Raw genomic sequence first — 15,052 nt, 5'->3', positions numbered from 1 at the left:
TTCACCATTTCAAATTGCAATAATATTTCACAATATTACAGTTTTTTTCTGTATTTATCACAGCCTTGATAAGCAGAAAAATTTAAAAACAATACCAATCTTACTGATCACAAACTTTTGAATGGCAGTGCAGTTTTATTTAAATTACTAAAAAATATATTTGTAATAATTTTAGTTAACAGTAACTACACTGTATGACACACAAATAAAAAGCTTTGATAAATGTATACCTAAACCTTTTTAATGAAATGCTGAAAGTTTATTTTATTGTTCTTCAGTATTTCAAAAATGTTCTTACCCGAAACAATGTGATAGCTGCACATCAAGGGCCCTTCAGAGTGCATGATCATCTTCCACACCTGCAATTCTCTGTGACCATGTCCACATTCCAGAGTGTTTTCTGTGGTCTGTGGGATGGGAAAGCCATCAGATAATGATCAGGAGCATGTGAACGAGTCCACACAGAGCATTTCAATCCAATGAAGAAACAATTATGTACTCAAAGCATGAAGGTATTTAGGAAGAGAGAAAGAAAAAAGAGACAGATCTAATCAGCACAGCTGCTCTTTTCGTTTGGCTTTAAAATCAGATTTTGTTCACCACCGTTATCGCAAAGAAAACGTTTTTTTTTTTTTTTGGTTTGGACATTGGTAGCTAATTTCAAATAAGAAATGCCACATTTTAAACCAGAAGACATACCGGTCAAAAGATAAACTCAAAAGGGGCATAAGCTCAGATCAGTGAGGCCTATGATCCATCACTTCCAAAAAACATAATTTTAGTGGTTTTAGACTCTTTTATACAGCACCTTGCCAAATTTTTGAGAAGCTCAAGGCATAGCGACCTGGCCAGCTGCATTTTGAAACTATGATATTCTTTGTTCTTTCCCTGAAAGTGTGCAGCAGCGGTCTTTTTAAGACCTTAACAAACAAAATTCCTTCTCTCCATCCTTTCTTTCACACTCTCGCCTCTCCTTTTGTTCACTCCCACTCTTTATTTCATTCCAGGTCCTGAAAGAATGTCAGGGATTGTTGTTTTTTTCATGTCGGTAGCAGTGCAGTAACTTTTATAAAAGGACACTAACTGCAGTGTAATTACACGCCGATGTGGCCTTGTGGGTACAGTGGCCTTCCTCCAGTGTTTTCTCTAACTTGCTTAACGCTTGTAGCTTCTGCTTCTTTGTTTGAGGGTTCTGCTGGTCTTCAGGGTGAAGGAAGGCTGTGTGGGCAACACTGGCCATTTGTGAACTGACCAAAGGTCATCCAGCTTTCCATCCAGCTCATTTGGGAACTATAAAAAGTAATGACGCATTTTTGAGGGCATTTTAGACAAGTGCACATGCAAACAGCAGGTGGCACCAAGCAAATAACAGAATTGGTTTCTTTACGGATTTTTTTTATATAGTATAAGGCATTCGTCTCGTTTCGGAGATAAGGATAGCTGGATGAGGGTGTGCTGGAGCATCCTGTTTACCAAAAGATTTCAGCCACACATGACCTCTAATCACAAACTGGATGTAGGGTGTTAACGGCGGTGGGTAAAAATTTATGACACACATTGTAGACTGTGTATGTTAATTAAACTCAGTGTATATTTTCAGTTGACTGCTTAACTTTTAGATCATTTAGAGAGGAGAAAACTGGGATTTTATCATTGGTTAGCCACTTTTTTCTTCAATGCAGAAATCCACCTATGGGTGAGACTTCCCTATTGATAGAAGCTTTGCATTTACGTCAAGATTTGGTCAGTTACCCGGATGCGCGGTCATACTGGCGATTCTCGGATGTAAACAACAGCATGAATTGCATGGTTTATGTACTACTGAATATGTTGTTCTGCTAATTTATGCTGTCTAAACCACAGAGAAAATGTGTGGAAGCTGCTTAATCATATAGAGAAGGACTTAGTGAGCAGGAAAGGGCACAATATTTTGACAAACTAAAGTTAATAGGTGGTAAAGATACGTACGAGTAGTAGATATTTCCTATTAGCCTAATATTTCACCTACCTGACCAGAAATGATAAGAACAAACACAAATGTTGTCAAGATTCTTGCCCTGGAAATCCTGGTTCAGTTTGGCCAACCACAAACGCCTTTTGTTCCTCAGCAGTTTTTTGCCCTCTTCTCCTTGATTTGTTATAACTTTTGGCAGTCTATAGTACACCAAATGTTTTTCCTGGTCTAAATGATTATTACAACTAAGACATTACAATAATTGATCATTTTTAGCAGCAATAATCAGCAAAATATGCAAGTTTCTTCAGTTCAGCAACACTGTTGACGTTCAGTGTCGTCAATATAAGTTAGCCGATTGACAAGTCGTCGTAAAAACACAATGTAAGGAAGTAAAGAGAAGAATAACGACGTGAAGTAAACTGTAAACGGTAAGCCTAAACCAGTGTTTACAATTAAGATAATACATTAAAATAACATGGTAAGTCACACCAATGTGCAATATTAAGCAGCAAAACAAGTTATTTGTACTAAAAATAGCTGCTGGATGCAGATGAGACCAAAAGCCAGACCCATAAAATGTACAAATGGTCGCGCCCACTCTTACGGGAAGAAAAAGATAGATATCTCTTTGATATTTGATATATAGTATTGCATTTTACATAACGCACATACAGAATACAAAACAATAATATACTTACATTGCCCTCGAACTCGAAGGAAGATGAGGAATGACACTGCAGTGAAGAGACTAGAAGAAAGAAATAAAGAGTTTGTGGTTAAAAGTAGGCTATATAATATATATATATATATTTTTTTTTAATAAAAAAAATGACAGATCGTTTCGCTAAATAAGACTATTATTCCACGGTTGGGATCGTATAGAATCATTGCTGCACTGGACCGTTATGCCGTTTAAATTCACTATTTCGAGAAAAAAAAAAAACTGGAATATTTTCCTCAGAAAACGTAGTTTCTGTGCGACAGAATAAAGACAGGAACATCTTGAATGACATGGGGTGAATAAATGATTTTTTATTCTGGAAGTTAACAAATTTTGATAAAATAAGTAGTTAAGATTAAAATGTAGCCTACATTTGTGTTAAGATTATATAAGTAACATTATATGAATCTCCGGTTAATTTCGACCTGTTACTTTAAAAAACGAAAGGCTGGTTAATGTTTTGTCCCATATCCCAAGAACCACTGAACTGTCAGTGCTGGCTGAAGTGCACGCGCCGCGGTCTTCAGCGCGCATGCGCACATCAGCGCACGGTCTAGTTCCAGCTGTTGCGCATTCCAGAGCACAGCGGAGTCGCCGCTGGCCAAGAGCGACAGGACAGCGCCTTGAAGTCATCAAAGAGCCACAAGACTTGCTTAAGTTCATTGGAAAATAATTATTTGTAACAGAGGGTTTGGTTTCAGTTTTATCAATACCGCACGGTGGCGAGGTGGAGTTTACAAAGAAAGAGAAATACTGAATAGACTATCTTTTCTTTCTGTATTTGGAAGAGCACAGGATATTTGGGGAAGAGCGCTGCGCACCTTCAGTATAACTTCAATATATATTTGGAGCTGCCATTCAAGATGACAGACATTGTATCGGCAATGGTGAGACTTATGTTTTTCACAAATAGCTAATCCTTAAAATAAAGCTTTATTTAATAGAAAGATGCCCTTTCTAAAATTAGTTATTCGAAAAAAGCGCATGGTGTTTGTCTATATTTGTGACTGTTTGCTTAGGGATATTTACTTGAAAGATTAAAAGATCAATATTTCTCAGTCTATGATTTATCCTTGTTAATATATGTATACACATGGTACATATGGGATAGTGTGGGTTTTTAATATTTCATATAGTGAAGTGTGATGGTAATAATGACGTTTTTTTTTTCAAGCCGGACTTACTAACACTAGCTATAAAACTTAGTATTAGATTTCTCAATTGGATATCACAAATAATTATTAGTTTGGTTAAGACACCTAAAATTCCTCTTCCATTACAATGTAAAAACCTTCTTTATAAAAGAGAAACTAAACAAATCATTCATGTAAATACCAAATGACCTGAAATCAAGTGTCCCTAATTGCAGAATCACTCCTGTTTGCTTATGTCTAATGTTTTGTAAGTTAAATCCTGATAAATATGATTGATAATGTTTATTTTGGCGCAGTCTCTATTCAACCTAATCTACGATCGACTCTTGGCACAAGTCATGGCATGGGTTAGATGTGTTTTGTCTGTTGAATTCGACATGGGCACTGAATCATGACTCTGAACCTTGAGATAGGCATCATACAGTAAACATCAAACACCAGAGACAAAGAAGTAGGGCACTTTTAAAACAACCTGAAAGAAAATAAGTAAGAAAATAATGCCATGGGGTGCCTGATTGAGCAAAGAATAATCAAACTGAACCAAACAAACGATTTGAGATTTATAGTTGCATTTTTTTGGTTGTTTTTGTTTTACTTAACTTAAATGACCCATCTGTGCATAAACAACAGCATTAGGAAACCCTCAAACCAGATGTTATGGTTGTAAAAACAGTCTACGATACTCAGAGCACACTAGTTATATTGCTTGCATAAGAGCAGCAATTATTTCATGAGTCAATGTGAGGGGATGAAAAGAAACAAACATGTGGACAGACACAGAGTGATGCTAGATGCTATGGTTGTGAAAACAGCGGACCTGTCATTCAACACACAATTGGGCTCAGGTGTGTTAACCTGTGATCTAGCTGACTCACACAGCTCTCATTGGCGGACAGGTTGTTGATGGTGCAGATGTTTCAAAGATAGTAATCACTTGTACTGAGTGATGGCTCTGGCAATCAGTATAACCCCTGTGGCAAGAAAAAACATGAGGTTTGTTTGCATTTAAAAACACCTCAGAGTCAGGTGATTTACTGTGGACCAAACATACAATGTTGGTTTCAAAAGGGGGGTTTTCACAGTGATGCCATGGAAGAACTATTCAAAAGTCTCCATTTTTAATCCATTTACACTAAAATGCATCCCCAAAGTTTTCGAACTAAAACGGGGTCTGGAGGGTTTTCAATAGTCTCTGTTTTACGAGGGTCAAAAACGCCGGAGTAGTCTAAATGACAGGCGTAACGCAGCAAAAGTTGGGTTTTAAAACAAAACTGCTCTAGTGTCTTATTGGACAATTAGAAAAGGCTAAATTGTCTTATAGTGAAGTACAAGTTAAATGTATAACCCAACCTTCTGGGTAATTTTATTTAACTCAACTATTGTTTTTTGCTATATGGCTGGCTTAAAATAAACCCAAGGTTGTAAATGAAAAATCAGACAAATAATTACTAGAGGCATCAGCAATAATCAAAAGGTGAACATTTTTAATAAGCAATTAAAAAAAGGTTTATTATTTATTTATTTATTTAATTTTGGGGGTTATTTAAGGCAAGAAATATTATTTTGTTAAGCAATAGTTGTGTTAAACTACCCAGAAGGTTGGGTTAAACATTTAACCCACCCGCTGGGTCAAAACAACCCAATCTTTTGTGTCTTTATTATTAAAAAATCCATACTGTTTAAGAGTAAAACTAATTATTTTGTAATTAAAAAAATAAAAGTTTGCAAAAAAAGTCTTCTCAAATCTCAAAAATAAAGAAATTGATAACAAAATTATTTGCAGTGCGTGTAAATTTTTTTACAATCTTTTTTTTTATTGTGCACTTCAAACATTGCGAAAGCACAAATGTTGCTCTCTTTTCTGCTGTCTTTTTTTGCGGGTCTAAAATTTTTGTTTGCAAGTTGAAAAGTTTTGCTTGCGAGTAAAGCTGTATCTCAGTGGGCGGTCTCTTTCTACCAGGATAAAAAGCCTTTTTCTATTGGTCACTTTCAATTAGTGGGCTGTCAGTGAAAATTTAATAGACGTCTAATCAAAGCCCAAGCATAGACTAGACATCAGTTAGACCACTATTGAACGACTACATGTATACGTCTAATAGACAGTGAATATGGGTCTAGGCTAAAACAAGACTGAATTTGGGCTGTCAGTGAAAATTTAATAGACGTCTAACCATAGCCCAAGAATAGACTAGACATCAGTTAGACCACTATTGAACGACTACATGTATACGTCTAATAGACAGTGAATATGGGTCTAGGCCAAAACAAGACTGAATTTGGGCTGTCAGTGAAAATTTAATAGACGTCTAACCATAGCCCAAGAATAGACTAGACATCAGTTAGACCACTATTGAACGACTACATGTATACGTCTAATAGACAGTGAATATGGGTCTAGGCTAAAACAAGACTGAATTTGGGCTGTCAGTGAAAATTTAATAGACGTCTAACCATAGCCCAAGAATAGACTAGACATCAGTTAGACCACTATTGAACGACTACATGTATACGTCTAATAGACAGTGAATATGGGTCTAGGCCAAAACAAGACTGAATTTGGGCTGTCAGTGAAAATTTAATAGACGTCTAACCATAGCCCAAGAATAGACTAGACATCAGTTAGACCACTATTGAACGACTACATGTATACGTCTAATAGACAGTGAATATGGGTCTAGGCTAAAACAAGACTGAATTTGGGCTGTCAGTGAAAATTTAATAGACGTCTAACCATAGCCCAAGAATAGACTAGACATCAGTTAGACCACTATTGAACGACTACATGTATACGTCTAATAGACAGTGAATATGGGTCTAGGCTAAAACAAGACTGAATTTGGGCTGTCAGTGAAAATTTAATAGACGTCTAAACAAAACACAAAAATAGACTAGTCATCAAATAGACAGCTAATAAATGCCTACATATATACATAATAGACAACAAAATGGCAATCCATCCAAATTAAATATACAGTTTTTATTAATAATTTTTTTAATGATTTTTTAATGCAGAATAAAATATTATAAATTCAATACACTTAAATATAAATATTATGACAAAAATATGGATTTTTAACAATAAAATAAAAATATAAAAGTGATTTTTTTTATTAACTCATAAATATTTAAAAGAAATAAATCTTCAATCATTTGTATTTTTTAAGATTTTGTATCAATTTGGAAGTTTCAAACTAAATCTTATTGTGCTTGTTCAATGACAAAGATATTCTATTCAATTAGCTCAGACATAAATTCAATATAACAGTTAAAATAAATGATTGACTTTGTCAAAGATGAGAGCATTAGTAAGGAAATGTTGTTATGGAGAGGGTTGTTTTTTTACCATTGCTTCCCAGATTTCCTTATTTTCAGGCGCTCTATCAGATGTTGAAACTCTTCTTTAGTTTGTCCAAGTCTTCTGAGTGTGTTCACTTTTGCCTCTTCTTGCGCTTGAGTTTGTAAACACATACAAATGATATACTTTCACTCTATTATCTATTAAATTTTGCAGTTAATCCTCTGATCACATGCATGCCAAACCGTGAGGCCTAGTCACGGATCAGTAATAACTACGATCTGCTCCCTTCACTAAAATGTCACCGTTCCTACACATGATAAATACTATAAACCATGAACACATGTGAAAGTGAAAACACAGATACTTACATGACCACTATCCTTTATCGTTTGTTGTTCGCCCGTTGCTCTCCAACAGTAGCCTGGCTAACGCCAAACCACGTCATGACAACGTCATGATTCGTGGTCTGGGAACCACATGTTAGGCTCGTTTGAGATGAACAAAATCTGCGCAGAATCGATCACCGGTGATCAACGCAAGATGAATGCCGGTTAGAAAAGTGTCCGAGTTACGTCCGACTTGCTCTGACATCGTGCTGACGTGTGCCAAAAAAACTCTCGCGATGGCGAGGCGGCTGTGTCGGATTGAGCAGTCGGGCGCAGTAGCTCTCCACCGACTGCACTGACCAAAAGCACGATGGGAAACGACTGGCTGATAACACAGCTTAAAGCTGATTGTTTCAGACAACTGTGTTGTTGCGTTCTTTTCTAAAATGTTTTATTTTTTAATCTAATATCATGTGGTTATGTGTTTAAATTCTGCATGAATATTTCCAAACACTATGATAGTGCGATCTCTGTGTGTGATATCAGATTGTTGTCATATTACTATAAAAATCTAAAATACAGGTTAGTATTAAAGTAAAAAATGGATGATAAATAAATACACATTGCGTATGGAATTAAATAGCAAGCACTTTGAGTGTCTTATATTTATTTTCATATAAAAGCAACAGAGCTGAAATTATGTCATGTTTATCAGCAACACAGCAGGTGAGTGTGAATAACGCGATATCCGCCTTTGACCTATTGGGCTCGTTTGAGATGCGCCTAGCCTCGCCTGAAATGTAGGCGAGAGTAGGCGGCTGCAGTGAGGGGAGGAGTGAAATAAGCGCAGTCAAGACGGACAGTTCTGAGCTCCGGAAGCGGAACAGATACCTACGAGATCAAAGGCGGATATCGCGTTATTCACAATCACGTGCTGTGTTGCTGATAAACATGATATAATTTAAGTTATATTGCTTTTATATGAAAATAAATATGATGAACAAAACACTCAAAGCGCTTGCTTTTTAATTTCCATACGAAAGGCGTATTTATCATCCATTTTTACTTTAATACAAACATGTATTTTATATTTTTATAGTAATATGACAACAATCACAAATCACACAAAGATCACACTGTCATAGTGTTTGGGAATATTCATGCAGAATTTAAACACATAACCACATGATATTAGATAAAAAAAAATAAAACATTTTAGAAAAGAACGCAACATCACAGTTGTTTGAACCAATGAGCTTTAAGCTGTGTCGTCAGCCAGTCGTTTCCCAAGGTGCTTTTGGTCAGTGCAGTCGGTGGAGAGCTACTGCGCCCAACTGCTCAATCCGACAAGGCCGCCTCGCCATCGCGAGAGTTTTTTGGCACACGTCAGCACGATGTCAGAGCAAATCGGACGTAACTCGGACACTTTTCTAACCGGCATGCATCTTGCGTTGATCACCGGTGATCAATTCTGCGCAGATTTTGCTCATCTCAAACAAGCCTATTTTCTCGTATTTGATGCGTGGTTTACGAATGCCCAGAGCCGTTTATTTGGCGCTACGAATGTCTATCAAATGCGCCTGTGCGTAGCTCATAGCCAATCGTTTCAATAGGCTCGTTTGAGATGAGCAAAATCTGCGCAGATTTTAAGATTTATTTTGGCTATAGCCAAACTGCTAAAATTAGTCCACAGATTGCCTCGATTTCGCCGGGTGGGCTAAAAGCAGACTACAGGTAGCCCGTTAAAATCAGAGCTAAGTCGTGGCTACATATAGCCCATGTTATGAAATGACAATATCTTTGTAGATATTGTTGTTGACACTACGAACATGATGGTATATCAACCACTTTATGCGCTGCCTGGCCAAAAACTACAGTGAATTAGATTGGACTATAAGTGGGCTACAAATAGCTGGTCTGACTACGAGCTAAACTGAGGCTATGCACAGGCTATGCATTGAACATGTCAAAGAAATGAAACCAAACCCCTTGTAAATGCTGTTGACTTTGCTTACATGATAGAATATCATACATCTCACAGGTTATTTTGCCAAAAAAAATTACATGTATTCAAATTCAAGGTTATTTGGGCTAGAAGGGGGTTACAAATAGCCGGACTATATCAGGTCTAGTTAACTGAGACGATGAAATGACGGCTTTTGCTTGCTGGGAACGGACACTTTTACGGCGTGCGTTACTTTATGTTACGACTCAAGAGGCACTATTAACATTAAATGACATGGCATCTGACGCACTGAAGCCACTGGCACATGCCACTGCTCAGTGCCAGTTGTGCCGATGGACCCTGTCACGGTCACTGCTGAAAGTGTCACTGCTGCCGCACCTTCCGTGCGTCAGATGACATTTCACTTAATGTTGATACCGCTACTGACTCCTGCTGGTGGTCATTGTGGTCTTTACCTTGATTACAATGATCATCTATCAAAACTCTACTAACATGACCTATATTTTAGTTTAGTTTCTCGCTCCTCAGTCAGACTGGCGGCGGCAGTGGCGGGGAAACGTAGTGGGCGTGGTCACTTCAATCAAGCGTGACCAATAGAAAAAGGCCTTTCATCCTGGTAGGTAGAGACCGCCTACTGAGATACTCAGTGGGCACAAGCAAAACTTTTCAACTCGCAAACAAAAATTTTAGACCAGCAAAAAAAGACAGCAGAAAAGAGAGCAACATTTGTGGTGTTTAAAGTGCACAAAGAAAATTAAAGATTGTAAAAAATGTACACGCACTGCAAATAATTATCAATTTCTTTATTTTTGAGATTTAAGAAGACCTTTTTTGCAAACTTTTATTTTTTAATTACAAAATAATTAGTTTTACTCTCAAACACAGTATGTTTGTTTGAATAATAAAAACACAAAAATAACCCCATAAATTCTCAGCATCATTACTCTTGTCTTCAGTGTCACATGATCCTTCAAAAATCATTCTAATATGCTTATTTTTCTGTTAATTTTTTTTTCGATAAAATCAATATTTAAAACAATGGAGTACCCTTTTCAGGATTCTTTGATGAAAAGAAAGATCCACAGATCAGCATTTATCTGAAATAAAAAGCTTTTGTAACATTATACATTATACTATTTTAAAGCTCAAAGAAATCATAGAAATTAATACTTTTATTTAGCAAGGATGCTTTAAATTGGTCAAAAGTGATGATAAAGACATGTATAATGTTACAAAATATTTAGATAAATGCTGTTCTTCTAAACTTTCTATTCATCAAAAAAACCTAAAAAACGTTTTCAAAATAATAATAATAAATGTTTTAACAGCAAAATTAGAATATTATAAAGATTTCTGAAGAATCATGTGAATGGAGTAATGATTCTAAAAATTCAGCTTTGAAATCACAGGAATAAATTACATTTTAAAATATATTCTAATAGAAAACAGTTATTTTACATAGTAAAAATATTTCAGTTTTAAAGTTTTTGCTGTACTTTGGATCAAATAAATGCAGGCTTGGTGAGGAGGAGAGAAGACTTATTTAAAAAAATTCAAAAACATTTGACTTTTGGTAGTGTAGCTTTATATAATGTATATAATTATATTATGTGCCATTAACAATAAACAAGTGCTTTTAGGCTAGTGGGTGTTAATGTAAAGTCAACCTTTTGTCTGAAACGCATTAACTTATACAGTGTAGAACTTTTCAAATAGGCTTTACATGTAAAAATCTCTACATATTATGGTAAAGAAAATCTGTGCTTTACAGCAATACTGTTAGAATAATATTACATAAGGTTTTGCAGCCTAATGTGGATTTCCTTATGGTTCTTATTCCTGCAGTCAGATGCAGCTGTAACAACATTCCACACTCTTTCATTTGTTAACTTTGGAATTTGGGGCTAATGATTTAAAATGTCTTAATATGTTTTTTCAGACAATTTTAAAAATCTTGCATTAGGCCAATTATTCATTCAGTTTCTCACATCTTTAATTGAAAAACAAAATATCTGCAAGTCATGTTTGCCCTACAGCAAACTGTTCCAAATTGCTGTTGCAATTATAGTCTTTATAGTTAACTATTGTTATTTTTAAACATAACAGCATTTATATCACCCTCCTCATGCCACATAATGATTTTCAGCAGCCTGATAGTGAAAGACTAGGAGGGGAGGAAACTCAGAACAGAGAGGGGTTTGTCTACCTAAAAGATCTCGCATCATTGAGTGTGTCCAGGGGAAGCAAGGGGGCTGCTTCAACCCTTCGTAAATGAGCTGCATGCCATGAAGGGAATCCCATATTAAGCTGAGGTCCAGGCACAATGAGATCATTGTTACATGTGACAGACTGGACTAAATAGGCAGCGCTGCTTCGCCACCTTTGAGAGATCAGATGGGTTTTCTATGCTGATACTGTGTGTGACCTTTACTCAAAAGATGATGACGCCTAATACAAGGCAAACATGTCTCATCTCTTTAACATGACACTAAAACCAACACAAAGCCTGCATTCATGACATTTCTAGTATCTAAGGCTGTTTTCAGAATGTAAATATACGAATATCCCTTAATTTATTCTCTTTCAAGTTTGTTACAAATCTGAAAGCTTAATTTTGACATAGACATCAAAGAAAATAATTCTAACTTGCAGTTCAGTGAGTCAGATGTTGATTCAGTAATTGCTCAATTAAGCTGAATTGTATGAATCATCATACCGAGTCCTGAAGATTTGTGATCAGACTATAATGGTTGTGTTTTTCACTCCATAAAAAAAAACATTTGTTCATGAATTAGGATACATTTGTATACTATGGAGTGGTAGTACTTATCACACATTTTACAAGATTTGATGTTTGTCAGTGGTGCTCAAGATCTGCAAATCCTTTGCCATCATGCTATCAGTCAACTCTCTTTACTCTGAAATTTACTGTCTTGTAATGTATGTTGTTGGATGCTGAAGGTTCTTCATGGAACCATAGATGCCAATATATGACTTTTAAGAGTGGCAGCAAATTATACTGTAACTAGAAAGCTAGTACTCCATTCTGAACACAGCCCATATGTAGGGCAGAAAGATGAACCCAACCATCACAACCAAGATCAGCCTACGCCAAACGCAGTTGGAAATGACCTGGAAAGCGAGCGTGTTTCTGCCAGCGTTCTTGTTAGGTCTGATGAGGGAAAGGAATGAAAACAGGGGGAGGTTGACAGACCGTTTCCCTTTTTAAATCTCCCAGCCGTCCGCCGAAACGCTAAACTTGTGTGTGGCTGTCACCACCCGTCCTGCAGCTCTGGGTGAGACTTTGAAATGTGTGATCCTTCTTTGATCATCCCATGTGCGTTACAGCCGAGTCGATGGAGTCATCAAGAATGTCCTCCCACATCTTGTCTTGCGTAACGCACAAGGACTCAAAAAGGCCTTTGTGTCAAAATTTGGCCTTGCCTTCTTCTTCTGTTTCTTCATCATAGATCCAATGTCTCAATGTTCTTGTAAAACTTCTGTCTCCACAATCTTATCTTTCATCCTGCCTCAGTGGCTCATAAAATCAATGTTGTTTTCAAATTAACACTCTCCCCCTTCTTCCTTCCCCCATTTGATTTCTTTCCTGCATGTAAATAACCCTCTGCAGTCTGGCTTCTTTGTTTGCTGTAAATGTCTGAACATGCCTGAACATTGCAGCTTCTAACCTGAATCAAGAGGTCTTGATGACTTAAGCCATAGTCAGGGTCATCTAACAAAGATCAGCTAGTGTGTAAACAGCAAACCTGCCCTTATCGCTCCACAGTTGCCCACATCTATAATCCCAAGATGGAGAGGTGCTAGAGAGGAATGTAGCTGGTATTTTCATCCTGGGGTGACATACCTAAGTAGCTCTCGAAAGCTAAACACTGGGACATTCCTGCAGGAACACGCCTGTCTACCTGTCAGGAAAGAGGGCAGAGAAAGTTGAGGAAGGGGTTTATGGTTCATGTGCAGTTGTTGTTGAGCTGTAAAGTAGGTCATGTTATTGTCAAGTGCCCTCTTGGGATGTGGCCAGACGTGAACTTAGGGTCTTAAATATCCTAAAGGACTTAAAGAACTTAAAGTTGACCCCTACAGTAAATTAAACGCAGTTTCAAATGGTGAATGCTATGGGAGCCTGTTCCTGCCACTGAATAAAAAAAAAGAAAATAAATGTAATTTGGACTTTTTATCTCATGTGAGAAATACATTTTCAGTTGTGAGTTACAAAGTCAGAATTGCGAGATATAGTCACAATTCTGACTTTTTTTCTCAGAATTGCATGATATTACCTCACAACTGTGAGAAATAAAGTTAGAATTAAGATATAAACTTGCAATTCTGACTTCCTCGCAAATGCGAGTATGTATTTTGCAATTCTTGTTTTTTTCTCAGTTATGAAATATAAACTCGCAATGAGTTATAAAGTACAATTTTGAGGCTAAAAACTGATATATTCTCAGAATTGAGAGTTTATAGTTTACAATTCTTGACTTAACTCACAATTGCTTGTTATAAAGTCAGAATTATAAACTCTCAATTCTGACATTATAACTCGCAGTTACGTGTTTATATCACATAATTCTGAGGGAAAAATTTATAATTGCGAGTTTATCTCTTGCAGTTCTGACTTTATAACTCGCAATTGCAAGTTTATTTCTCCCAATACTTTGTATCAAACAATTCTGAGAAAAAAAAGGTCAAAATTCTGAGATAAGTCGTCACAATTACTTTTTTATTTTTTTATTTAGTGATGGAAACATGGAGTACTGTTTAATTTCTGTTCACTTTAAATCCAATGATATCCAGCAGTATAAATAATCATGTCTATATACACTACCGTTCAAAATGTTGTGGTCAGTATATATATATATATTTTTTTTTTTAAAGAAATTATTACTTTTATTCAGCAAGGCTGCATTAAATTGACAAAAATAACACATATGTGTATTTATAATGTTACATAAGATTCAATTTCAAATAAATGCTTTTTTTTTTTTTTTACTTTTGATTTGTCAATAAATCCTGGGAAAAAAGTATTTCCACAATAATATTATTAATAATAAATGTTTTTTGATATCCTTCAGAAATCATAATAGAATGGTTTCTGAAGGATCATGTGACAAGTAATTATACTGAAAATTCACCTTTGCCATCACAGGAATAAATTACATTTTAAAATATATTAAAATAGATTTTTTTTTTCAATTGCTAAATTGGTAAACTATTTTAAACTGTGTTTTATTAAATTGTTTTTAATTATTTTAAATTGTATTATTATTATACCTACTTTTAATTAAATAATTTCAGCCTTGGTGAGCATTAGAGGGTTCTTTTAAAAACATAAAAAATAAAATAAAATCTTACCAATCCCAACATTTTCAACAATAGTGTACCTAAGCAGGCCCAAATAAAATATCTAAAATAAAAACCTAAATTAAATATCATTTTATATCATATTTATTATTATTATTATTATTACATCTATTAATATCATATTTTATTAATTTATTAATTATTCAAATCTATTAATAACATTTATTTTTATGATCACTTTTAAATATCATAAAACTTATAGATTCTGCAAAGAGTGTGTAAACTTATGAGCATAACTGCTAACATGTTAC

The 15,052-nt window shown here is 35.6% G+C and overlaps 1 protein-coding gene across 8 annotated transcripts in view; it reads left to right on the top strand.

Annotated features, from left to right (window-relative positions):
* Positions 1-3,292: 3,292 nt before the first annotated feature.
* phldb2b (pleckstrin homology-like domain, family B, member 2b) overlaps positions 3,293-15,052 on the top strand; it is a 66,103-nt gene continuing 54,343 nt past the window's right edge. For all 8 annotated transcript variants that reach the window (XM_073830473.1, XM_073830480.1, XM_073830475.1 and 5 more), the window contains exon 1: positions 3,293-3,565. In XM_073830473.1, coding sequence (XP_073686574.1) covers positions 3,542-3,565 — 24 coding nt within the window. In that variant the 5' untranslated portion in view covers positions 3,293-3,541. The remainder of the gene's footprint in view (positions 3,566-15,052) is intronic.

The sequence above is a fragment of the Garra rufa genome, chromosome 24 (genome assembly GCF_049309525.1).
Source record: "Garra rufa chromosome 24, GarRuf1.0, whole genome shotgun sequence".
Lineage (NCBI taxonomy): Eukaryota > Metazoa > Chordata > Actinopteri > Cypriniformes > Cyprinidae > Garra > Garra rufa.
Note: the sequence above shows the minus strand (reverse complement) of the source record. Positions and strands in the feature narration are given on the sequence as shown.